This window comes from Carassius carassius, chromosome 12, assembly GCF_963082965.1.
Source record: "Carassius carassius chromosome 12, fCarCar2.1, whole genome shotgun sequence".
Taxonomy (NCBI): Eukaryota; Metazoa; Chordata; class Actinopteri; order Cypriniformes; family Cyprinidae; genus Carassius; species Carassius carassius.
In genome coordinates, this window is record NC_081766.1 from 7,404,935 (window position 1) to 7,432,003 (window position 27,069).

The following is a 27,069-nucleotide window of genomic DNA, read 5'->3' on the forward strand; positions in this document are numbered from 1 at the left end:
CTGATAAAGAAGAGTGTACACAGCATACGGTGATATGGAGAGAGACAGAGGAGACTGTTGACAAAGGAATTGTTGAATAATTATTTTTGTTTTATTCGCATACAAAAAGTATTCTTGTCACTTCATAACATTACGGTTGAACCTCTGATGACAGATGGACTATTCTGATGATGCTTTTCTGGACCTTGACACTGTTTTTTATTTGGCAGTCTATGGGACAGTCTCAAGCCTCCGGGGTTTCATCTAAAATATCTTAAATTGTGTTCGGAAGACAAACAAAGCTTTTACGGGTTTGGAATGACATGGGGGTAAGTGATTAATGACAAAATCTTCATTTTGGGGTGGAGTATCCCTTTAATCTTTAAACATAAAACATGATGCATACATCTAATTGCCCTTATGAAGGTAAAAATGAAATCAAATTAGATTATAGTAATGAAAATGTGAATTTCTGTAACTACTGTTAATTTACCACTGCAAAGAATATAAATATAAGAATATCGGAAAAGTCAGCTGACACGACAAGCCTAAACCAGCTAAGATACCAGTACAAAAACAAAATCAAAATATAATCTAATTATAATAATCGACATATACCAGAAAATATTGGAATTTTTTTGTCAGTATAACACACTAGGCTATACTATAGTTCTTCTACCTTCCCTGTTCCGGTGATTGGTTGAATCATCTCCATGCACTATACAGTACATTAGTTCACTTTGTTCACAGTCAATGCAAGTCGCCTTGATAGGAACTGTCTGCTATGAGCATGATGATTTATGTTTTAAAGTAAATTTGACTGCCATTTATAGAAGTTGATTTAATGTTTGTACAGGGAACGTCAGGACCTGATCCTACGACTGTCTATGTGGACATGAGAGCACTAAGACATGACAGGCAAGACACACACACACACACACACACACACACACACACACTAGGTATATCATTATTTCCATTCTTAGAATTAGTACAGAAACACTATCAATCAAAAGTCTGCAAATTGGGTACAAAATACTGCCTGAATCTTTTTAACAAATGATCTGTGAAAGAAGGCCTTTTCAGCCTGAAACTAAATATTAAAATATAAAATAAATAATATTTGATATCAATATTATATTAATATATATTTATATTATTATATGCGCCAATATTTATATATATATTTAAAATCTATATTTTCGACATATGTTTACTATTATATACAATATTTCTTAATATTAATGTATTTTTGTACAATTTATTTCTGACTGGCGATTCTGAAGTGTGTGTATGTTTGCAGGGTGAGACTGGTTGAAAGAGGATCTCCACACGGTCTACCTCTCATGGAATCTGGGAAGGTTAGTGAGACCATTAAATGTTCCTTTATTTGTTATCTTAAATTAAACGTAAACCATTTTCAGAAACTTTTTTTTTTTTTTGTACAGATTTTACCTGGTGTACGCATCATCATTGCTAACCCAGAGACAAAGGGACCAATCGGAGACTCTCATTTAGGGGAGGTTCGACCAGTAGCACTCTCTTGTCTATCAGATCAAAAAATATCTTCTCATAACCAAGTGTCTCACTTGTGTTTCTATTTTAAAATGAGTGCAGATCTGGGTCCATAGTCCACAGAATGCCAGCGGGTACTTCACTGTGTTCGGAGAGGAAAATGTGCGTTCAGATCATTTCGGAGCCAGGTTGAGCTTCGGAGACACTCAGACTGTGTGGGCCAGAACTGGATACATGGGGTTCCTGCGCAGGACTGACCTCACTGATGCAAGTGGAGGTATATGTGTGTGTTCACTGTATATTGTGCTTTTTGTCACAGAGATATTTGATTTGCATTGAGCAGTGGAGTTGTTTCATGAGTTGTTTCACTTGTGTGTGTTCAGAAAGGCATGATGCCCTTTATGTGGTGGGAGGATTAGATGAAGTCATGGAGCTAAGAGGTATGAAATACCATCCCATTGACATTGAAACGTCCATCATCAGGGCACACCGGAATATCACAGAATGGTGAGCTCACACACACACACACACACACACACACACACACACACACACACACACACAGACACACACACAACAACAACAGCAGCAGCAGCAATAACAACCACATATTCACACTAAGGCCAGATGCATACACTATGTAAATACACTAATTAAAAATTTTTACATTTTTATTTTTAAAAATTTCACCAAGGCTGAATATATTTAATGTATTTAATAAAACAACAGTGAAATCAGTAATATTGTGAAATATCATTACTATTTAAAAGAACTGTTTTAGCAGCAGTTACTGCAGTATTCAGTGTCACATTATCCTTCAGAAATAATTCTGATATAATGATTTGATATTTAACACTTTGATAAATTGGACAAATAATTAAATAAGCTACATTCGACATAAACGTGTTTTTACTAGCAGTAAAGGCCCATTCACACCGAGAACGATAACTATAAAGATAACTATAAAGATAATGATATTAGCATCCACACCAGCAAACGATATTTATTTATTCTAAGCGCATGTGTGTTTGCCGCTTTAAATTCTCAAGCTCATTATAGCAGGATTTATTCTGATTGGCTGTCAATGTTTTTTTGTTTTGTTTTTTCAGAAAAAAAATTGTTCTGAAAGTGATTCCCAAGATATAATTTCTCTTTGTCTTTATCGTTATAGTTGTGGTGTGGGCTGCTATACTTTAATATTTAGAAAGATTTTTTAGAACTATATCTTTATCGTTATCTTTATAGTTATCGTCCTTGGTGTGAAAGGCCTTAAAGGGATAGTTTACCCAAAAATGAAATTTATCTTCGGAACACAGCTTAAGATATTTTAGATTTAGTCCGAGAGCTCTCGGTCCCTCCATTGAAACTGTGTGTACAGTATACTGTCCATGTCCAGAAAGGTAAGAAAAACATAATCAAAGTAGTCCATGTGACATCAGAGGGTCAGTTAGAATTTTTTGAAGCATCAAAAATACATTTTGGTTCAAAAATAGCAAAAACTACGACTTTATTCAGCATTGTCTTCTCTTCCGTGTCTGTTGTAAGAAAAAGAATCAGTTCGGTTCAGACGCTCTGTGTGTCGGTCTGCTTCACGCTGAATCACATATTCGCAGTATCATCAGCTCCTCGGTTCTTGAATCGGACACGTCTGACAGAAACGGTACTTGACTCGTGAATGAGTCATTATCTGGCTCAGCTCGGTGTTCATCTTCAGTTCTCTCTTCACAGCAGTTCAGTCAGTGTACTGTTTGAGTACATGAATTACTCCGGGATATTGGTTTGTTTTAACTCAGAGGAAGTGTCAGCCACATTAAAAAAAGTTAACAGCTTAAGTCATTTGCGGATTAATGCGTATTGGAGACGCGAACCGTTTAAAACGATTTAGTTCAATTTGGTGAACTGTTTCAAAAAGATCTGGTTACATCGAATGATTGGTTCGCGAACCGGATATGACAAACTGCTTTGTTTTGAACTGTTTTACAACAGACACGGAACAGAAGACAATGCTGAATAAAGTCGTAGTTTTTGCTATTTTTGGACCAAAATTAATTTTCGATGCCTAGCGTAGTTGCATTGCTCAAACTTTTCAAAAAAGCAAGAATGTTTGAAATTGAGCTTGCACTGCTATTTTGCAATCTCACATATTTCCAAAGAGAAAAGTTCAAACTTCCTCTCTTTCTCTCATTCAGTGCGGTGTTCACGTGGACGAATCTCTTAGTGGTTGTGGTGGAGTTGGACGGTTCTGAGCGGGAAGCTCTAGATCTGGTTCCCATGGTAACTAACGTGGTTCTAGAGGAACACTACTTGATTGTTGGCGTGGTGGTCGTCTTGGATACGGGTGTAATTCCCATCAACTCTCGTGGAGAGAAGCAACGCATGCACTTGCGGGACGGCTTCCTCGCCGACCAGCTCGACCCCATATATGTGGCTTACAACATGTAGAAACACACAAGCTAATGAACTCCAGCACAACAAACACGATTTCCAGCACCTTCTCACTGTCAGTACTTCTGTCAGCCTGCTAACTGTAGATTGAACACCCTCAAAATAGCAAACACACTCACATGATTCACAGAGGGACTTAAAAGACTCCTGTAGCATATCTTCAAGTTTTTATTTTCTGTTTTTTTTATGGTTGTCACCCAATATTTTGCTAGTGTTAGTTTTTTTTTTTTTTACTTGCATATTAAATTTAAAGTACTGGGGATTTTATATAATAATAAATATTGCTGTTGCCAATTAAATACATGTTATTTATTTGTTTTTTAAACCCGCCGGTCACAAATATACTTGTCATATTTGTGCTTTTATATACGTTTCTTTGCATGTTGTTTTATGCTTCTCTTTGCTGTTGTCTTTGTTGATACACATTTTTGAAGCTGTATTAGTGTCACATACTGACTCATTTAACATGTTTATCATTTTAAAGATACTAATGTTAAGCCATTTTCATAATTGTTAATAATGTACATAATTTTTTTCAGTTTTGTTTTGTCTAGCTTTTGCAATATAATTTTTGTAATTTGATAGTAGTGTAGGCTAACTTATAGGTAACTTTATCATTTATATGAATAAGATCATATCAGCACTGTCATATGCATAAATATAGACCTATGTGAACTAGAATTTTAATTCTAGATTCATTGCCCAGCATCAGCTGATCTCTCCTGTTTCATGTCTATATCCAGAGAGCGAGGGAGGGATGGAAAGAATTGCAGAAAGAGGACATATGCACAATGTGTGTTTATTATATCTTTATTTATTTTTGAAGCTTCCATTTCTTGTAAGATACAAAAGCACTTTGATTATGTCACGATGTCTTTTCATATGTCAATAAAATATTTTCAACTATTCTTATGGAGAATACATGTCTGTCTTGTAAACATTGTTGAAGGACCGCAATGTACATGCACTGCCATCTAGTGAACAAAATGCAATTTCCTATCAGCATTTTCTCAGACATCACATCTATTATCTATTAATCCTGTAAAGTACAAAGTAAATATAATATGAAGGGAAGGGGCATGCTTTAGGTGAGTTTTACTGCTGAATGGACACATGTATAAACAAAAGGCTAAAGTAGTAATATTTTTTGGTTTATGATTACTTTTTATTCTTATGAGTCAAACTGATTTTACTGAGCTACTACTGTGTATCAGTTATAGATATTTAACTTGTGTTTTAACGTAAAAATTGGCGCATATAATAATGAAAGGTTTTGCTCTTTATTTGGCATCTTAGGTTTTGAGAATTACTGATTTGGCTCGTGGAGGGTTTTTTTGTTTTGTTTTAGACTTGTGCTGCAGGCTCATAATAATCAGCGTTAAGGGTTTCTGCATTTTAAATTTTGTCCACTAGGTGACGCTAAAGGACCGCCTCTGAGAGTTCGTGCGCCACCCTCATACTATCGGTAGTGAGAGGCTTCCTGTGTAACCCTGAGCAGCGGGTTTGGGCAGAGTGCGCGTGTTATTGCAGGATGTGGCGAATGCAGGAGGTGGTGCCGCTCACAGCTCGCGCGGTGACGGTTGGGACAACGAGACGTGGCGCGCACTCAGAGACGGACAGCAGCTAGGAGACTCGAGCGAGTTAAAGTTCGCTTTGAAGGGCGGAAAATTACGGGCCGACGTCCGCTCCATACAAGGCAAGGTCGGGTGGGGAGCAGTTTAGGGAGCAGAGCTGATTCAATCATCTGAGCTTCAGGGAAGAGCCCGGAACCAAGCGACGCGACTCGTTTTGTTTTCTGAAAAGATTTGTTACGTAAATCGTTTGAGATGTCTGTGTAGAAACTCTTGTTTCTTTAGTTGTTTAGTTTTTAGTTTTGTTGTTTGTTTTGGATTTGTTTACTTTGGAGATGAGTGCGTCAGTGAACGGAGTGGAACCCAAACCCGCACCAGCGGTCAGTCAGAACGGACCGGGTTCTGTTCCTCCGAGCCCCACGAATGTCAACACACTCGAGCCGGGGCTACCGGACGAGGAGCCGCAGTCTGCGGTGACGGACACCACGCAGATGGGAATTAAGTTCGCCAAGACATTCCTGCTGATTTTCCCCATATACGTGCTGGGATATCTGGAGTTCAGTTTCAGCTGGGTGCTCATCATCCTGGCCGCGCTGTTTTGGTTCAGACGGAACCAGGGCAGCAGATTCGCTCGGGTGAACCAGGCGCTGGCGTTTCTGGAGCATGAGGAGCGAGCGGTGCGTCAGACCATCCGGAGCTCAGAGCTGCCGCCGTGGGTGAGTGACACACCGAACATCGCGTTGCTCAAATCTGGTAATGTTTCACACGGAGAACTTCGACCCCAGCCTCGTTCTGTAGAACTAATTCGTGAAACTGAAGTATCAGAACCGTCCATCAAACAATTTAATCTGAGCAGAATCACTATTTATGTTTTCTAAAATCTTTTATCTGAAGTATTTGATCGATTGATCTTGATAGATTATGGAGTTATCCAGTTTTCCCATATTCAAGTTTTTCTTATTTTTAACACACTTTTACTATTTGTATAAACGTACATTGATGTGCTCTTATAATAAAACATTATTATGATGTAAATAATAAATCATATTTATGATATATTAAATATTAGATGTGAATATCACTTATTGGGCATTATAAATTAAAATAATCTTTATCTGTAATAGTAAAATGAAAACTTTGCTTAAATATAATGGCATTTAATAATAAAATATTTATGATAAAAAAAACTTCAGAAAATATTTGTGGTACAATAAAATAACTTATTATTGTCCATTATAAAAAAAAATAAAAAAATGTTTTATATATATATATATATATATATATATATATATATATATATATATATATATATATATATTATAATTATATAATTTTTATATGTAAAGTAAACATTTTTACTATGACCAGTAAAGATTATTTTTGTTAATAAAGACCTGTAAGTTATTTCCACATTTGATATATGTATCTTTTCAGCACCACTACAGAATCAAAAACATATTTCTATTTTGGAGACAATGAAATATATATAAATATTAATATTAGCAAGTATTTGCACAACACTTTACTATTTATGAGTTTACATGTCAGATTAATTGTTTATGATCACATGAAATGCTCAAAAAATAAATATATTGTGCACTTATATATTGGACCTATCTCTTTCCAGGTGGAAATACCTTTTAAGGTATTCAAAGATGTGCATTGATTGACTTATTTTGAATACTAGATGAGGTGTCTATGGTGGGCGATTCTCTGATAATATATTCTGATCGTGAAATATTAAATCAGAGGCTGCATCCTTGTGCAAAATCTTCAAAGCTGTAAGCACAGACATGGATGAGTTATGTTGTCGAGTCGGTTTCTTTTGGCCTACAAACTTTGATGTTCTGTAACTTTAAACAAATGAGTTTGCTGTCTAACCTGAGATCACAGTTGTGGCATATTAGCATGCCTGTGTGCTGAAAGCAGCATTTAGGGACACAAAACTCCAGTGTTCACTCCATTAGCTGTAAATCACAGTCTTGCCATGGCCAGGACAGGCTGTCATTGTTCTTTCTTTCGGTTTCAGGCCAATATTAAGTAACACGAACAGGTAAATCATGAAACTCTTGGGATTGGTGGTTGCATGGTCTGTTTGATTGAGTCAGTGTTACTTTAGTATTGTTATTTTTCTGTTTTATCTATAGTTTTATCTATTTATCAGTTGTTGTTTTAAATTTTATATTTTTTTAATGTCAATATAGTTATTATTTATTAAGGTTAGTTTATTTAGCTTAAATTATTATTTAGTTTATATTTTAGTACTTTAAGTTAAACTATACAAAAATTAGAAATGTTCCTTTGGATGAAATAAAATAAGTTTAAGCTTTTATTTAAGTAGTGCATTTTTATGATTTTATTTAACTATAATAACCCTCTTGTCAACGTGTGAAAGTGGATTCATCAAAAAGGAAATTCCTTTCACACACTCAGCTTTGCTATAATAATTAGGCTAGTTTTCAGTTCATGTGTTTGAGTGAAGTGGTCTGTCTGTGTGTTTGTGACAGGAACTGGTGATGTATTGTTTATTTGTGTCAGATGATGGCTGCATATGCTGAAAAAAACCTCTCCTTGGTGGGTGTGGTTTGTTACTAAAGTAACTGCCATTATGACATTTGATGTTATTATTAAGACATCACCAACACAGTGAGTCATATACTTGAAGAAATTTTGCTATAGTTAGTGACTTGTCAAACAGTTGTGGTGCACCACTTTCCTTTTCTGAACAATAGTTTGGACGAGCGGATACCGTGACACTGTCTGGAGGGCAGATTTTATAAAGGCAGTGCTCCTACCCTGTTGTGTGTTTGTGTTTGTGCATTTGATATCCATAATAATGAACAAGTGAATAATTATATCAAACATGGCAATGAAAAGCCAGTGAAGTTTAAGTTGTATTAGCTGGACCATGAAGCGTACACACAAGGGTTTTTGGTTTGTCCAAACCTTTCTGTGTAACTCTTTTTTTTTTATTATTATTATTATTATTATTATTATTATTATTTAAGTGGTCGGCCACTACTTCTGAACAGCTTTGCCAAATCTTCCTGATAAAATCTAAAGTCTAAATGTTTTTCTTAAATGTTGTCAAATATGAAGTAATTAAAGTAAATGTATACTAATAATATCTACCACAGGTCAGGAAGATCATCTCCAACAGGGATCCTCAAATGATGCCATCACTCCAACTTTCTGAAAAAATGTATTTTATTAAATTTATTCTGAAACTTAGTCCAAATCCTTGTTGCAAAAAACTAAGAAAGGTGATGCCGCTTCTAAAAACCAATAATGCAAACATAACATATAATATTTCTGAGCTTCAAAATGTTTAACATTTACAAATAAAACCTCAGAACTTATGCATTACATTAAAAAAACCAAATAAAGACTCTAACTGACTGTTGCAAAACAGTTTTTATGCAAGAGATGCCTTTACTGTGTGTGTGTGTTTGTGTGTGTGTGTGTATGTGTGTGTGTGCGCTCGTTTTTGTGACATATCAGGACACAACTCTGTATAATGACATGGGTATGACACAGGTATTACAAGGAGAGGATGACTTATGAGGACATAACCCATGTCCCCATTTTTCAAACCGCTTATAAACCATACAGAATGAGTTTTTTGAAAAAGTAAAATTGTACAAAGTTTCCTGTGAGGGTTAGGTGTAGGGTTGGTGTATAGGGCCACAGAATATACAGTTTGTACAGTATAAAAACCATTACGCCTATGGGATGTCCCCACTTTTCACAAAAACAAACGTGTGTGTGTGTGTGTCTGATAGATTTAATTCAGTATGTTTGATTTACTGTCTGATCAAATTCACAAGGGCCGTAAGTAGTTAGTCTAATTAGTTTAGATAGTTCTTCTCTTGTCTCTTCTTCTGTATTAGGTGCCACAGAATATGACTGGTTCTTTTCCTTGCTTTGCTAAGCTCCAGTAGTTTTTTTTTAACACTCATCTTCTGTCTTGATTTCACCCGCGTCCATCCTCTCCTTCTTTCAGGAAGCCCTGTGTTCTTTAGGACAGTATTTCTCTCTCCTCTCTCTCTCTCGTCATTTGTCTTTAACCAAATAAACTACAACTCGCTTATATCAGCAGATCCCTCCATCGCCAACTTCATTAATCTTGTCATCCAGTCATCACTGTCTGTAAATTGCTGTGAGGTGTCAGTCTGTCTGTTCTCACTCAGCAGAGATGCTCATTTACTTTGCCATTTATCAACCCCGTCAAGCTCTTATTGATCATGTAAGAAGTAAATAGGTCAAGATTTTGTGTGTGTTTAGTTCGCCCTGAAAATTCAGCTTTCATTCATTTACTCACCCTAGATATTCTACTAATAATTCATTGCTAAAAGTCTTGACAAGTTTCATTTATCAATAAAGTATTGGTTGTCAACCAGTATTACTAATTTGTTAGCATCTGTCCATTTTAAATATATATTATCTGATATTGGATGTTTTATTCTGCATGCTCATTCTCATTTATTTTAACATCAAGCTTCACACACTTAATACACTTGTGTATGTGTGTGTGTATGTATATATATATATATATATATATATTTTTCCGCTTCACCAGTCAACAAAAATAATACCGTCCAATCAACTTCCTTCTTTGAGTCTGACACACTAACTGTCTGACAGGCTGGCTGGCTGATACTGTACATGCTTCTCAGATTTAAAAAAAAAAAACTAAAAACTACAAAAAAAACAGCCTATGCCCTTTGACCTGTTCACCAGTCTTGCTAAATCATCTCAAACATGCCTGTGATAATCATTAAGGAGCTCAAGCTGTCAGTCCTTCATTGAGTTGACAACACAATCTACACCGCTGGTTGACTCAGTTAGAGGTCAAATGAGGTCAAATCTATATGAAGTTCTTTCTGGTAGCTATAGTTACTTTCAGAATGAACATATTTGTGTGTTTGTTTCTCAACTGGGCAGCAGGATTGTATGAGACAAAGTTGTTTGCTTGCCTAGGAAATGACATCGCTTAACAGATCAGATCTTACACAGATGCACACGTTCACACCCATGCAGATAAATCACACACATTACTGCATTTGGTCAGCGTGTTAACATGTGCTGTTGAATCAGCTCTACGTGCTTAGACTAGCTGCCTGTGTCATGTCAGAACTGTGCTATTGAAACTGGAATTACTGGATAAGGAGTTTCTGCATCATTTACATTCTGTGTACGGATCGTACGGATGTTATAGGAACAGGCTGAAAGATGTTGAATTATATTAAATATATTCACAGTGTGATTGTGAATGAGACTTTGACTCTTAGCAATACTTTCTTAGCTCTTTGAAGGGTGGATATATGTGTGTTTGTGGCAGAGATAAGACATGTACAGATGCATTGTTTGTAATATCAGATCAGATCAGCTCAGAGTCGACTGCTTTCTGACAGGCCATGGGAATTAGCAGGCTAACTTTAGCTGCTGTCTGTTCTCTGTGCGTATAATCAGGAAATAACACAGCTTTGAGTCATAGGCTGGCTTTCTCCCTCAGGAAAATATGAGAAAGAAATGAAGCCAAAGACAAGTCAGAGATTTTCCATTTGGTTTTCCTGGCATATCACTCGCTCGCATGCTTTTGTGCCACATCTTTCCAATGCAGGTCCTTCTTACCACAGTTTACACTACTCCATGTTGAGGAAAGTAAGATGAAGAGCCAAAGAGAGACATGTTGTCTGTGAGCGAACAGCATGATACAACATTTCAAATCAAAGAAACTGCCTACAAAACAAAGATGGAAATATTTGTGAATTTAACCTGAATTCCGCATTGAATTTCCATAGAAGCTGGCATGGCATTAAGAAAAGACAAACAAATGAGTATCTGTACATTTTCATATTTAATAACAGTAACAGTTATTTAGTAACAGTTCTCATTTTACTCTGTAAAAATGTTTGTCGTTTTTACAGAACAAGACTACAAAATCTTAAGTTAACTGTAAATTAACTGTGAGATATGGTCCATGAGGAAAACAAATGTATAAATTGCCTTGTATTTACATTGACTATGTATCAGAAAATGTATTTTAACTCAGAGTCTCCGACATCCCATCCCATCTGGAAAAAATTTCCATTACAAATGTCATTTCCAAAAGGCCCTTTGTATATGATTATAATTTATTTAAATACTGTCAGTTCAGTGAAGAACTATTTAGACTGATTCAGTAAGTGAGTATCTCTTTAAACAGATGCATTAAAAAAAGAGCAAATTCATAAGTATCATTTGTTTGTGAATTGGACAGTGGATTTGAGTGACAGGATTTTGTGTTGTGGCAGCATCTATGGAAAACCCCTCAAAAACCACTAACTGACATTTACGAGAATGTTATTTGTTATAAAAAAAAATATTCCTGATTTCTAATCCTGCTTCATAAGGTTGTGAATCCTATAGCGTTGACAGATTTATTATTGGTAATAATGAGAACGCTCTAGTTTTATTGCATTGTTCGCTCTCAGTGAGAGCAATATAAAAGAGCATGTTTTGTTAGCTGGTTTTCAGCGGTGTAACATAATGTTCTAGTTAAACAGCCACATTATGTCATTATAATGTTGTTATGAGTAATGAGTATAAAACTAGTTAATTTTAAGAGTTAGAGAAGTGAAAATTGAACTCCTCTATATATACATCTTTTTTTACTACATGCTGTACATTTAAAGAATCATTTGTCATTGTGATAAAGTGTAAAAATATTGATTTGTTAAATTACTTTGAGAACTGTTACTGTCAACTGGTGATGTGCTGTGACTAATGAACATGTTTAAAATCTCCATTAAAAAAAATGTTTTGTGTTTCAGGTTCATTTTCCAGATGTGGAGAGAGTGGAGTGGCTCAACAAGGTATGTGTGTGTGTGTGGTGGAGTGGTTTTATTAAAATAGATCTGAATCTATGCCAACCCAGAAATGTCTCCTCCAGAGTATTAACTCTTTCTCTCCTTCTCTTTTTCTAACAGACTGTGCATCAGATGTGGCCATTTATTTGTCAGTTTGTAGATAAACTCTTCAGAGAGACCATTGAACCAGCGGTGCAGGGAGCCAATGCGCACCTTAGTACTTTTACCTTCTCCAAGATAGACATGGGGGACAAGGTACATGCACATGTTTACCTAGCTATCTAAATACCAGAGACTAACTCAAACATCCAGAAAGGAAGACTTAGTCATATTTAACTTTTTTTGTCAACCAAGTACAGCTCGGTAAACCCACACACACACACACACACACACACACACACACACACACACACATATACTGTATATATGTACTTTTACACACAAAATAATTTTTCATCTGTCAGCCTCTCAGGGTGGATGGAGTGAAAGTTTATACAGAGAATGTAGACAGACGACAGATTATTATGGACTTACAAATCAGGTAAAATACACAGATAAAGTTTTCAAATGAGACTCGTTATCGAGCTTGAGATATTGAAAGTCTGTTTGTGTGTCGTTGTATTTGTCTAGTTTTGTCGGAAACACTGAAATCGATGTGGATATTAAGAAATACTACTGCCGTGCAGGAATCAAGAGCATCCAGGTAAGACACAGAGAGTGTGTGACACATGCCTGTTTGTGTATTGCTTAAATAAAGTTGCTTACATTTGAGAAGGTCCCCATTACCTCTGATAACAGATATCAGAGTGACCACAAATGAGCTTTGATACGAGTTTGAACTGTATGTCAGAAAAGCTAATGTGCTCTGTTAGATTAGAGTTAATGTCAGTCCCTTCTCATATTTGCAATCAGAACTTTTTTAATCATTTATATGCACTTTTTGCCTTTAACTGAAGAGGGTAGTGGAGATGTTACAGGAAACTTTATAGAGAGGTGGTGGTATTGGGAAATAACCCAAGCAGAATTCAAACTCAGGTCAGCTGCACATGTAATGCTAGTAGTTAATGCATATGCTGTTACAGATTGAGCTGTACTGCTCATTCATGCAAGTTTGAATCCAACATTTCTCATTTTCATTCTTCCTCCTTACTGTATGTTGGTCTTCTTTCCAGTATTATATAGACAATTAAAAATGTGATTAAATGTCATATTAATAATGAAAAATATGATAATCTTACCTTGAATTTGTTTGTTGTGTGTATTTGTAGCTTAATGGGGTGTTGAGGGTCATCATGGACCCATTGCTGGGAGACATGCCTCTGATTGGTGCACTTTCTGTGTTCTTCCTCAAGAAACCTGTACGTTAACTACCACGCACACACACACATTATTGTGTCACATGTAGAAGAACATTTCATTGTGTCTTTGTGTCTGGTTAGTTTTTTTCTGCTACATACCAGTCATTACTTACACCAGGCAATCATACAATATAAAGAATGATGAGAACATGCCTTTTATTTAATAATAACCCACACCCTGAGTTTTTTCTCAGAATCAGAACACTGCTCTGACCTGCTCCACAGGAACTGTTCAAATAAGATCTAAAACTATTCCTCTTAAACTTGTCTCATTTATTCATCTCTATTCAGCTGTTCATGTTACCTGGATGTATAGAGCCAAAATAATGATCTAAAGAACTTTCTATTAATCAAAGACAAAAACAACAGTAATTTTACATTGTGATATTATTGTATTACTGTATTTTCATTGAGGAAGACCATTGATTTAATAAAAAAAAGTAACCCTATATTTTTGAACACTTCCGTATAATTCTTAAAACCATTGACTACAAATCAATATTTTTTTGTTAATAATTTTATCAGATTACATCATTTGCAGTGTTTACGGCATTCTATATCCGTCATAAAATATGAACACGTCAAAATGATTTGTTCAGTCAAAATTATTTATTGAACTTTTTTTATGTAATTGTTTTAAAAATCTTTGTTTGAACCAAGACCACTAAAGTTACTGTGTATTTGATCAATAACTGTTGCTGCTGTGAAAGATGAAGGATGTATTTAGCAGGAAACATTTGCCTATATAGACACAACCTTTATGTATTAAGTATTGTTACCCGTGTCTGTTTCTCTCTCTTAGTTTCTGGATATAAACTGGACGGGTCTTACAAATATGCTGGACATCCCTGGAATAAAGTAAGTGATACACGTCAGCTATCACACGTCATGTCATCTTATTATTATGTCAGTTTCATAAAACTGGAAAGTGGATCAGGCAGCCTCTGAAACACACACACACACATGCTTTTACATGACCTGTCTCGAAAAAACATTATGCACACTCACTCCAGTCTCAGAAATGCTGCTCTTCCTGTCAGGCCACATCAGAGGATCCACGTTTACACATACTTGTGATGGCAGGGAAATGATGGGGTCTTAATAGTGTGTTTTATCTTAAAATCCGCCTACCATCAATGTGCATACAAATGTTGAGTTTAATGTTTTCCCAGATGAGTCTCTCTCTCTTTCTCTCTCTTTTTCTCCTTTTATAGTCATATTATAGGTGGAGCTGATGTTGTGGTTTAGGTGTGGAGATCTTGTCTTTTGTTATATTCTGTCTCTCTCACACACACACAAACACACACACACCCTCACAGAAGATCCATATTTCATGCTCTTTTCTGGTTCGACATCAGTGCTGAAATCAATCTGAATTCTTTAATCTCTGAAGAATAAATTAATCACGGTGTGTTGCATGTTCAAACTGAGATGCAAGTTTATTGTAAAATAATGCTATAGATACATTCATTAACATTAGCATGGGGGAAGAGACTATAAATGCAGGTGCTTAAATGTAAACTGTACTAATGGAGTGCTGGGGGAGGGTGGAGGAAGCATTATAGTGCTTACATTTTTCCCCTTGACCCAGTTGCTCTCATTATTTTTGTTTCGGAAACCCCTCATTAGTTCAACACAATTTTAAAGCCTTCCAGTATATATTTTTTGGGTGCGATTAAGACAAAGCTACTTGCTTTCCAGCTTTTGGTTTTACAGAAACTGGGAGTGATTTCAGGGACAGTTAAAAAAAAAAGCAATAGCTGTTTAGGGGGATGTTATTATTATTTTTTATCTTTGTTGTATTTTTTAGCATTTCAGTTGAATGAAAACATTTCAAAATATAAATGATTATATTAATATAAATTGTATTATTTATAATGTATTATAATAAATCTAAGTCATGCTTTGATCTACTTAGAAGTTTACTGAGGCCCTCTAGTGGGCCCTGGCCACCTCAAGAACCACTGCCTTTTCCCAAATGTTTAATTTTATATGGTTCAAGCAAAAAAGGGACTGAAGATGTGTGTTTAGTGGAAGCAAAAAGACATTGAAAAGTGTTTGTTTCATATCTGAGCATATATACCAAAAATAGACATTCAACCAAAAATCTAGTTTTTTTTCTGTACACAGCTGTTACTTAGCAAAATGTTTAGGCTGCTGTTTTCTGTACAGTGAAAATACAAGAAGATTATAACTGCAGCTATCAAGCTCAATTTACTTAAAGTATAATAAAAGTGGTCTATACAACTTCAAGTTCTTGTCCTTAAAAATATCACACGTTTTTTTTGTGGAAAAAACGTCAGAAGCTGTATGAATTTATTGATGGGTGGATAGATTGAATTTAAAGCATTTGACTGGTTTGTTATCATATTTAACATCACCATTGCTAATCTTTCTTTCTTTCAGTGGTCTATGTGACGGCATTATTCAGGATATCATATACAGTTATCTCGTGCTGCCGAACAAAATCACTATTCCGCTTGTAAATGAAACACAGATTTCCAAACTCCGCTTCCCTATGCCAAAGGTGACACACTTGTACACTTCACACATAAACATGCATACATGTATATAGCCATAATATTTATGTCATATGTGTGTTTTTTTTTTTAGGGCATTCTGCGGATTCACTTTCTGGAGGCACAGGACCTGGTAGGGAAGGACACGTTTCTGGGTGGCCTTATAAAAGGAAAGTCAGACCCGTATGGCGTCATTCAGCTTGGTAATCAGCTCTTCAGATCCAAAATCATCAAAGATACGGTTAATCCTAAATGGAACGAAGTTTACGAGGTAAGGGACTTATTTGTGATTGAATCTGTCCTTCTCTGACATGTTTTTATTTACCAACCCAAGTTATTTATGTGTGTTTTAGGCATTTGTGTACGATAACCCAGAAAAGAATGTGGTGATAGAGCTGTTTGATGAGGACACTGATAAGGATGATTATTTGGGAAGGTAATGGCTGTCAATCATCAAATATTTACAAGCAATAATACTTCAGGATTCCACCTTAAAGATTGTCAGGATCTGTGTGTGGATGTGTTTTTAATCGTTTGATGTTTCTGTATTCTTTAGCCTTACCATCAACATAGATGAACTAGAGAAGGAACAGAAAGTAGATGAGGTACAAAAAAGCCTTTTTGTCTAATTTTGGCTTTACATCTGTCCAGCTTTATTTTTGTATGAGCTTAAAGCTTGTATAGAAAAAATGCTTAAACTAGTTCACTCAAAATTTACTTAACATCATTTACTCAGCCTTGTGACGTTCCAAACCTTTGATTTGATTTCTTTTGTGGAGCACGAGTAGAAAATCTATGAAGAATGTGGTGCCTCCTCTTTTCCATAAATATGAAAGTGAAAGGGCCCTGAATAGATGACAAAAAATGATTATACATGTGGTATCATAGGATGAGTAAATAACAGCAGAGTGTTCATGTTTGAGTGAACTAGGCCCTGTAACTTTAGTAAAGTGTTATTATTATAAAGTATGGAGTTTTAAAAATAAACGTATGTTTTCATATAACAAATCCCCTCCCAGTTTCATGTGTGTGTGTGTGTGTGTGTGTGTGTGTGTGTGTGTTTTGGGTGTGTTTAGTGGTTTGTACTTGATGATGTTGCTACAGGAAAGCTTCACCTGAAGACTGAATGGCTTTCTCTTCTCCCTACACCTGATAAACTCGAAGAGGTAACATAACACACCTTTTATACACCTCAAAGTGATATGATATGACTTCTGTTAACAATTTTGTCTTTACTGATGAAATAAAAAATGTACACTAGCCTTCAAAAGTTTAGGGTCAGTAAGAAAGAAGTCTCTTTTGCTCACTAATGCTGGATTTATTGGATCAAAAATAGAGTAAAAACAGTAATACAGTAAAAACTGAAATATTGTGAAATAAAATGTCATTTATTCATGTGACCGCAAATCTGAATTTCCAGCAGCCATTACCCCACTCTTCTGTGTCACATGATCCCTCAGAAGATGCTCAAGAAACATTTCTTAAAATAATCAATGTTCAAAACAGCCGTTGTGCGGCTTAATATTTTTGTGGAAATTCTTTAATGAATAGAAAGTTATGATCAATGTTATGTTAGGATGTAGATCACACACAGCACTGAGCTGGCACTGATTAATGTTGTTTATGTGTTGCTTTTTTTAGGTTTTAAGCAGCATTAAAGCATATAAAGGGCAGGCCAATGATGGACTGTCATCAGCATTATTGTTGGTGCATCTGGACTCAGCCAAAAATCTGCCAGTGAGCATTAACACACACACACACATACACACCCACACTAGCTTTCTTACTTCCTTATTTTTCTATGCTCCACCTTTCCTCTTTCATCAGGTATCACTTCTACTATTACATTTTCCTTGCCTTTTCTCCTTTCACTGTCTATTTCTTTCTGCTGTCCCACTCTGGTTTCCTGTCGCTCTGGGTAAAGAGTGTTTTTGAGGGGCACGTGGGCAATGGGTGTCTGAGAGAGCGCCGCTCTGCTGGGCTGGTGTTCTGTGAAAACACTTCTGCCCTCTACAGGACAATGTTTGTGAGTCACTCTGCTGACATTTCCATTAGATTGGTTTGCTTGCATTTTATCTGCATTTGGTGCATGAACACCTGGTTATTTCATTTACAAATGTTTCATAGTTACATCTCAACTTCCCTTTTGCATGTAAAATCTTCCTGTTAGGCTGTTCAAGCTTTGAGGACTGTTTTGTTTGGATTTGTTTGTCTTGATTCATTCTGTCAGCATGCTAGTGTTTACAGAGTCACTGCCTACATTTTGCATAGATCTAAATAGTCTGTATTAGAGGTGTTAATGCAGTTGTTTTTTTGTGTAGGTGCAATTTTTCCTTTAAAGAGAGTATTTGAATATAGACCATCAGGTGGTTCAGGGAAAACTATTTGACTATGTTCACACAGTAACAGAATGCATTTGTCAGCCCTGTTTGGAGAGCTAAATGAGGTTATGTGGTCATGGGTATATTGCTGATCAAAGTTTTTTATTGGCCAACAATGATACCAGTATCTAGAAAATAGGTTGGCTGTTTATTTATAGTATAATGGAGGTGTGTATGTATGATTTATATAATTTTAGGTATAAAAATAAGATTAAAATACCTTGTGATAACAAGGGAGACATGCACAAAATAGTTTGGATTATTTATTTTAACTAAGTAAAAAAAAACTGATTTTTTTTTTTTTAATAATTAATTGATGAAGCAGTATTTGACAGGATACAATCGTTACTGGTCAGTATTAATTATCTCAAAATATTTGCTGATTAATTGTGTGTAAGAGAAAGTTTGAGATAACCGTAAAGACTTTTATAATGTTCCAAAATATTTATGTTACAAATAAATGCTTCGAACTGTTCATCAGATCAGAGTCTTCAAAAAATGTGTCACCATTTCCACAAATATATGAAGTAGCACAACAGTTTTAGCATTAATAATAATTTCACCAAGTCAGCATATTAGAATGATTTTTGAAGGATCATGTGACACTTAAGAAGACTGGAGTAATGGCTGTACTTTTGAAGAGACTTCTTTCAAAAACTTAAAGAAAATTCTTATAGGCTCGTGTATTGGGCGGGTGGGGTAACATATAAATGGTGTAGTAGAATATGAATTTTGGAAGCATGTTGAATGAAACGGGACTCACTCTGCACTTCACTGGATGAAATACATGATTAAGCAATGCCACACAAACAAGAGTGTTGTTCATCATGTCTGTGATCCAGGATGATCACGAGTTTGATATCGCTTTTATACAACAGTTTATAAATAATTTATACATACAGATTCAACACTATTTTAGAATAATATAAGGCAGCTACTTTGTTTTTGCTTTGCACAAGAAGTTCCACACAAAAACAGAATGTACTGTCATGTGTCAAACAAACAAACGGGGTGATGATCCAATGTGTGAAAAGCTCCAGTGCAGTTATTTAATATCAGCACATTTGGCACACCAAACAAATTTAAGGACAGTAACTTGTATAACTGTTGCTGTATCAACCCATGCCTCATTTTATAATTTTCATCGGTCAGTGAAAGTGTTTAAGTAAATTCAAGTGTCTTCTTGTAGTGTCCTGCACTGCAGTGTGACATGTTTTGCAATCCGATTATGTTGTGGGTTGATTTGCAGTGAAGTGTGGATTGGACAGATTCTCTTTGGATTGCCTTGTCTATATTTCTCTTTCATGTTTCTTTCTATCATTCTTTCTTCACTGTCATAAACACCTGAATCGTGTCCTCTCGTGTGCTCACTCTCCAGGCATCAAAATATAAAAATATGCTGGTGTGTTCTGCTAGGGTTGTATCATCATTTGAACAACCACACAGTTAAAATACAATGAAGCCTCCTCTTTTCTCATATTCATTAAATTAACCATGCATTAATTCCGTAATCATTCATATTGTTGTGTATGATTGAGTACTTAAGGATGTCTGTGTGTTTTTGTGCAATTATGAATTTAACTCTGCATGCCATCCTAATAATCCTGCCTGTATTTGTATTTGTTTGTGTGTGTGTGTGTGTGTGTCTTGTCATTTTCTGCTTGGGGAAATAAGCGCAATCCTTTAGAATTCAACAGTGCAGGTCTGAAGAAGGGTACAGTCAATAAAGCGCTAAAGGTAACACAACCAGTTTTCTCACAATTTACACACACATACAGTATAGACATATGTAGAAGGACTTGGGAAGGTTATGTCGATTTAAGATCTGCAGCAGGTACCATATGTGCTGTTCGTGTGCTTTGATTAACCGCATGCAGACTTGCGTATGCATCTGACTGTCTGAAACACTCTGGATTCAGATTCTGCAACAGAGACTATTTCTCATATGTAAATCTGCCAGCTTTCCAATCTCATTTGACCAATTCTGAATTGTTGTCAAGTAATAGCATGAATCAAAATTATACACACAATTGTACAGAAATGCAACATAGAAGACCTTTTTTGAATCCAACCAGTTTTTAGGTTTAATGTCCTGACATTGATATAGGACACGGCATTCACAAAGGGAAATAAACTAAATATTTTCAATTATTTTAAACTTTCTATCTAATGGAATATTTCCAACTTTAATGTCTACCACATCTGAACAAAATCTGTGGCATGCTGTCTATTCTACGTTTTAACAGTAATAATTTTAGCCTGTATTGCGGAGTAAAAAAAAGTTTAAATTGCCCCTTTTGTTTAAATGTGCAAGTGCATTATCGGGACCAGCCTAAGATACTGTAATTTGAACAAAAGAAGCAGAATTTAAAGTACCATTTTATTTGATTATAGTTCTTATTCAAAATATGTTATTAAAACATAATCTCGAAAATCAGTTTTGTAGATTTTGGACTTTTCCCATTCAAGTTAATACCGTATTTTCCGGACTATAAGTCGCACTTTTTTTCATAGTTTGGCTGGTCCTGCGACTTATAGTCAGGTGCGACTTATTTATCAAAATTAATTTGACATGAACCGAGAGAAATGAACCAAGAGAAAACATTACCGTCTACAGCCGCGAGAGGGCGCTCTATGCTGCTCAGTGCTCCTGTAGTCTACCACTGAAAATATAGAGCGCCCTCTCGCGGCTGTAGACGGTAATGTTTTCTCTTGGTGCTTGGTTCTAAATAAATGTGACTTATAGTCCAGTGCGACTTGTGTTTTTTTCCTCATCATGACGTATTTTTGGACTGTTGCGATTTATACTCAGGTGCGACTTATAGTCCGAAAAATACGGTAGGCCTATGTTTGTATGGCTATAAGCTACATAAACAGTAAACAGCTCCCTGGTGTCCATAACAGGAGTTTGAATATGACTTGTTGGTAAACATAAAAAATCTTATGCAATTATTTGAAATGTTTACATTTGGTTATGCTTATAATGTGATAATCACATAGTTTAAACATTTATTCACAGCGCTGCCTCCTCAGCCTCCATTTAACTCTGTGGTATAATCGACAGCGTGCCAGGTTGGGTTCATAGTAATTGCAGATATAGATGGGAGTAAATATGATATGGTTGCTACTAAGCATCATTTCAGGTCATTAGTGTGCAAATATCTACTGTACGTAGATTCTACTGAGATGACACTGTTATTGTTTGATTTCAATCCTCTTGTTATTTGCTTTAGTAAATGTGTTGTTAAGGTTAATAATGTTATTTGTACAGTATGTGTTTAATATAGAAGGGTTGTTAATAACAATTTGTACGCTCTGTCTGTAGTCTGGTAAAAAGGTTGCCAGTATGCCCAGTCCATTCGTCCAGTTTACTGTGGGACACAAATCCTTTGAGAGCAAGGTAATCAGTGACACGCACAAGTGATTGCTCTTTATTGCATGTAGACATGCATAACATATTGTTTTATTCTTACAGGTGCCAATTTAAACATGACAAAAAAGAGATACATAAATACAAATTCTTTACATTTAACGATAGATATTTAGCTGTCATTGTATATAGTATTTTACTGCAAAAGGTGATTGATGCTGCAAGTTTGCGCAATTGTTTGTATTCTTTGTGTTTTTACTGTTTTCAATGTTTTACATTCTTTTCTTGTTACAGACAAGATATAAAACCAATGAGCCCATTTGGGAGGAGGCCTTCGCATTCCTGATCCACAATCCAAAGATTCAAGAACTTGAAGTGGAGGTAAAGCACAAACATGCACTCACATGCACATGGGGTGTAGTGAATTAATAGTTAAAAAAATGGTGGTAGTCCACTGCCAGGGGGAACAAATACTGTTCTTGATGTTGTAGGAAAGTATGACAATAATTACAAACCCACTTTCGGTCTTATACTAGCTATGCCCTACTGTGATGTATTCAGACTCGATTTATTCCCATGCTGTCCATTTTGGTACTTGTTTATTTGTTTTGTTATCTTTTTAAGTGTATTTATTTATTCCTGTAAAAGAACAAATCATAGAAATCAATGTATTAATAAGAATTTACTCAGTTGTACCCTATTCATGAAAAATCTAAACATATATTCTGGAAGTTGCAGTGTTTACAACAGTGGTGTGTGTGATGTTTTGTGTGTGTGTGCAGGTAAAGGATGAGAAGCACGAGTGTTCCCTTGGGACGTTTTCTCTTCCTCTGTCAAAGCTGTTGCAGGAGGATCAGATGACTATCAGTCAGCGTTTCCCACTCAAGAACACAGGACCCGGTGCTACGCTTAAGATGAAGATGGCACTTAGGGTAACACACATGCATAAACATCTCACACACACATTAAATACTTTAATGAAAAGAAAAGGGAAACTAAAAACAGTGGTTTAAGCACTAACTGAAATTAAATAGTGAAGTGAGTGAAGTGACATTCAGCCAAGTATGGTGACCCATACTCAGAATTTGTGCTCTGCATTTAACCCATCCGAAGTGCACACACACAGAGCAGTGAACACACACACACACTGTGAGCACACACCCGGAGCAGTGGGCAGCCATTTATGCTGCGGCGCCCGGGGAGCAGTTGGGGGTTCGATGCCTTGCTCAAGGGCACCTAAGTCATGGTATTGAGGGTATTGAGGGTGGAGAGAGAACTGTACATGCACTCCCCCCACCCACAATTCCTGCCGGCCCGGGACTCGAACTCACAACCTTTCGATTGGGAGTCCGACTCTCTAACCATTAGGCCACGACTTCCCCTTATATAAATATAAACAATAAATAGTTTTTGTCTTTCATCAAGCTAAATATCTAAATTGCTCTTCGTAATAATGGATGGAGTAAAAATTCACAATTTAATTCATATGTAAAAGTAAAGTATTTAAAATTTCACATATCAGGTTTTGCAAATCTTCAAATCAGGTGTCTTAGCCATTGTACATTTCATTAGCTCTATCAATGTTGTGTAGATTCCTCACCTATAAAAACCTAAACTTAAGATAAATATAACAAAGAAAAGAATATATGTTTACTAAATGAGATAAAAACTAAAGTGACCACAGCATCTTAGCCTAAAAAATTCTTCATTTTTATGCTTACACCACACAGCTTCAATGCCTTAAAAATGCTATAAGTTTTTGACTTCTAAAGAATAAAAATACGTAATAAGTTTGCAGATATTTAAGAAAAATGCTAAGTTTACATACTTGTTTATCTGAAAAACAGTGCTACAGTCAGTTATTCTCTGAAAATGTGTGTTCCGGCCTGGAATGTCAGTCTGTTTTGGTTTGTGAAACCCGCCCACTGCCAGTTTACCCAATTGTATTTCAGCCCCCCGGGTTTCCAGTTGGCAGAAAACACAGCGTATTATTTAATTTCATTCATCGTCAAGTGCGCTCTTTCTTGTTGGTGTCGTCAGTCTGGCAACCTGCGTGTGTCTCAAGTCTGAGGAAGAAGGGACGGGTGAAAAACAACCCTCTCCAATATTTTGAATTTGGCCTGAAATACCTAGGTCAACCACTCGGTGTCAATCCTATATAGAGGACCTTTAAAGGCCTCAGTTTGCAGGTTAAACATGACTAGCAAAGAAACAACTAAACCTTGACCTGTATAGAGGGTCCATCTCAGCAGGAAGTGTCACAGTAACCAATGCATATCTGTATACATGTGTGTATTTCAGATTCTGTCTATGGATAAGTTGTCCGGATCGAATCAGCCGTCCTCAAGTCAAATCCTCCAGCCTAGCTCCAGCACAACCCCCAACCCCTCTCCTAAGCAGGCCAATGTTTCAGAGCCCACCCCAACATCCAAACCCCAGCAGCCGACCCCAGCACCCAGAAACCAACCCACCCCAAAACCCTCCCCGCGAGTGGAAGCCTTGATAGACAGCAGGCCATTGGAGGACTCCCCTACCCGTCTGGCTAAATCAGGGCGGAGCACGTCTAACCTTGCCCTTTCTGGCTCTCAGCTACACCTAAACAACAAAGAGCCGACACCCAGCATAGCGTCCGACATCTCCAATCCCAGCACCGCCCATGATCTCCAGAGGACAATACAACTATTACAGAAGTATGTTTGAACATTTTTAACATATTTTGTCCTTTCCATCTGATTCCATTCATGGTTTTCATGAGACATCAATTCCACAACAGTTTAAAAAACCCTGTTTTTGCAGTGGCGCCTCGCCTGGTTTCGCTCCATTGGGTGAAATTCAGCTAACCATCAGACACAGTCCCCAAAGAAACAAACTAATTGTCGTGATACACAGTTGCAGGTAAAGTACATATGGCGTTTGATTCATCTGAGGTATTTCAGTGCTTCTGAAAGATGTTTTTAATATGAAAGTATTCATATTTGTGTGTTTGCAGGAATCTGATCTCTTCTACTGAAAATGGTTCTGATCCATACGTCCGTTTGTATTTGCTGCCTGATAAACGACGCTCTGGACGCAGAAAAACAAACACGATGAAGAAAACAGTGAATCCTATCTATGATCAAACGTCAGTTTCTTTCTTCAGCCACTTTTTTTCCTCTTCCAGTCTGCTCTTGCATTAAAAAAAAAAAAAACGTTTTCTTATTTTGCATTAAATAAAAATACTCCTTTTGTGTTGGTTTTAAATAGTGTTTTTCGGTTGCGTGCTCATGTGTTTGTATAGGTTTGAATTCAGTGTGTCACTTGTGGAGTTGCACAGAAGAACACTAGATGTGGCCGTGAAGAATGGAGGAGGAATTCTGTCAAAACATAGAGGGCTGCTGGGAAAGGTGACATCCCGCGCATTATAAATAACTTCATAACATCCTTAACATCATTGTTCTTAATGTATAATATAGAATATTCTTTTCTAGGTTTTTTTTGGCTCTCAGGAACAAATTATTTATATACAAAAATTGTGTGTGTTTTTCTCCCAGGTGTTAGTTGACTTGACCTCTGAGGATATGTCAAAGAGCTCAACGCAATGGTAACATTTTTATGTAATTTACAAAGATTAATCCATTAAATCATATGAATATGATGATATTGATTACGGGACTTAAAGTTCTCCGGCACTGTGCCTGACTTCCAGTGTGAAAAAAAATATATATTTAAAAAAATTTATAATATAAAAAAATATTGTTGATTGACATCACCTTCGAGTCCATGAGTTCACCTACCAATGGTATGAGAGGAGCAGCTTTCACTCGCAGCAAAAAGCTGCGAAATGCTCAAAGATGTCCATCTAGCGCATATTTACATAGAAAAGCTAATTATAAAGCAGCAGAGCTTTGTAAACAGCTCAGAGTAGTCATGCCATCTCCATAAGAACGATATGATTGCCAGAACATATTTACCAGGATTTTTGAAAAGGTCCTGTTCACACACGGTCTATTAATGGTAATGTTACCAGTTGTATGTACCAGACTGTATGTGTAAATACAGATACCCTTTTGGAGAGAAAAATTATGATTATTATAATAATGATTCTATTATTCTATAATAAATATTATTCTAGTTTTGTTGTTTAGAAGTAAAAATATTTTTTTTAATTTGCTTTCTGATTTAATAACTCATGCTTCATAAGGTACATTACTATTTTATGTTTACATTTAAGTAATGAGACCTATAAGCTACATTTTCTTTATACAGAGTATAAAATATGACCTAGACATTTCTTGCCTTTTTTCGTGAAAATTGCACAGTAAAAAAAAACATATATATATATATAAATCATTCATATTTAGTGTTTGAGAACATGATATCAGAATTTGTTTATGTGAATATGTGTGTGTTTATGTGTGTTTGGCAGGTATGAACTTTCAGTGGATGGGGTGAGGCGACAGTCTCCTTAGTCAACGAAACCAACTTACACATACTGTATTTAAAAAAAAAACTACAAATCTGTATGCAAGACTCCAAACCTCAGTCATGTTTTAGCCTGTGGGCAAAATTTGTACATGTTGGATCTTCATTTTTTTATCACTTTTAACAGATTTACAGTGTGAAATGAAAAAAAAAAAAACGCTATTGATGTTACATGCACTGACTTAGCAAGAGTGAAAGAGAGAGTGAGAGTGTTTAAAGATTTACGTTTTAAAGAGATACGGTTCAGGGACGTCCGTTGATTATTTGTTTACACATTAATGCTTCTAAACCAAGAGTGGCAAACTAACAGCATCCGCCATTCACACATTAATGGTGGAGAGATCATATGATATATAATTGAGCTCAGCCTGTAAATATATATAAGTTAATTAAAAGAATTTAGTACTTGGAAAAGTTTGATAAATATTAACCCTAAGAGTTCTTGTTGAACAAGCACTGAACTCATGCTTGCTTTGAAAGTGTTATATATTATAATCTCTGTAAATGTCTACAGATGCTCCTTTTAGGAGACAAATTTACCAAAGAGGTACTCTGCTCATTAAAAAGTGTCTGACTAAACCAAATATGCACCTAAATGTTTTACACACCCAAGTGTTCA

The 27,069-nt window shown here is 36.0% G+C and overlaps 2 protein-coding genes across 6 annotated transcripts in view; both read left to right on the top strand.

Moving 5' to 3' along the window:
* LOC132154602 (disco-interacting protein 2 homolog C-like) overlaps positions 1-4,847 on the top strand; it is a 36,565-nt gene extending 31,718 nt beyond the window's left edge. For all 4 annotated transcript variants that reach the window (XM_059563232.1, XM_059563231.1, XM_059563233.1 and 1 more), the window contains 6 exons: positions 836-897; positions 1,283-1,340; positions 1,428-1,502; positions 1,597-1,771; positions 1,878-2,001; positions 3,684-4,847. In XM_059563232.1, coding sequence (XP_059419215.1) covers positions 836-897; positions 1,283-1,340; positions 1,428-1,502; positions 1,597-1,771; positions 1,878-2,001; positions 3,684-3,936 — 747 coding nt within the window. In that variant the 3' untranslated portion in view covers positions 3,937-4,847. The remainder of the gene's footprint in view (positions 1-835; positions 898-1,282; positions 1,341-1,427; positions 1,503-1,596; positions 1,772-1,877; positions 2,002-3,683) is intronic.
* Positions 4,848-5,415: 568 nt separating this feature from the next.
* LOC132154605 (extended synaptotagmin-2-like) lies at positions 5,416-26,485 on the top strand. 2 transcript variants are annotated; one of them, XM_059563237.1, is made up of 23 exons: positions 5,417-6,226; positions 12,326-12,367; positions 12,482-12,616; positions 12,826-12,902; positions 12,992-13,064; positions 13,630-13,719; positions 14,522-14,577; positions 16,126-16,246; positions 16,333-16,509; positions 16,592-16,674; positions 16,795-16,843; positions 17,315-17,404; positions 17,880-17,975; positions 20,294-20,356; positions 21,945-22,019; positions 22,284-22,370; positions 22,772-22,921; positions 24,291-24,679; positions 24,786-24,884; positions 24,979-25,110; positions 25,267-25,372; positions 25,520-25,569; positions 26,395-26,485. In XM_059563237.1, exons 1-23 carry the CDS (start codon positions 5,846-5,848, stop codon positions 26,435-26,437), a joined length of 2,664 nt encoding a protein of 887 aa, XP_059419220.1. In that variant the 5' UTR covers positions 5,417-5,845; the 3' UTR covers positions 26,438-26,485. The 2 variants fall into 2 exon arrangements, with proteins under 2 accessions (XP_059419221.1, XP_059419220.1); XM_059563238.1 differs by lacking the exon at positions 20,294-20,356 and having other exon boundaries at positions 5,416-6,226.
* Positions 26,486-27,069: the final 584 nt, after the last annotated feature.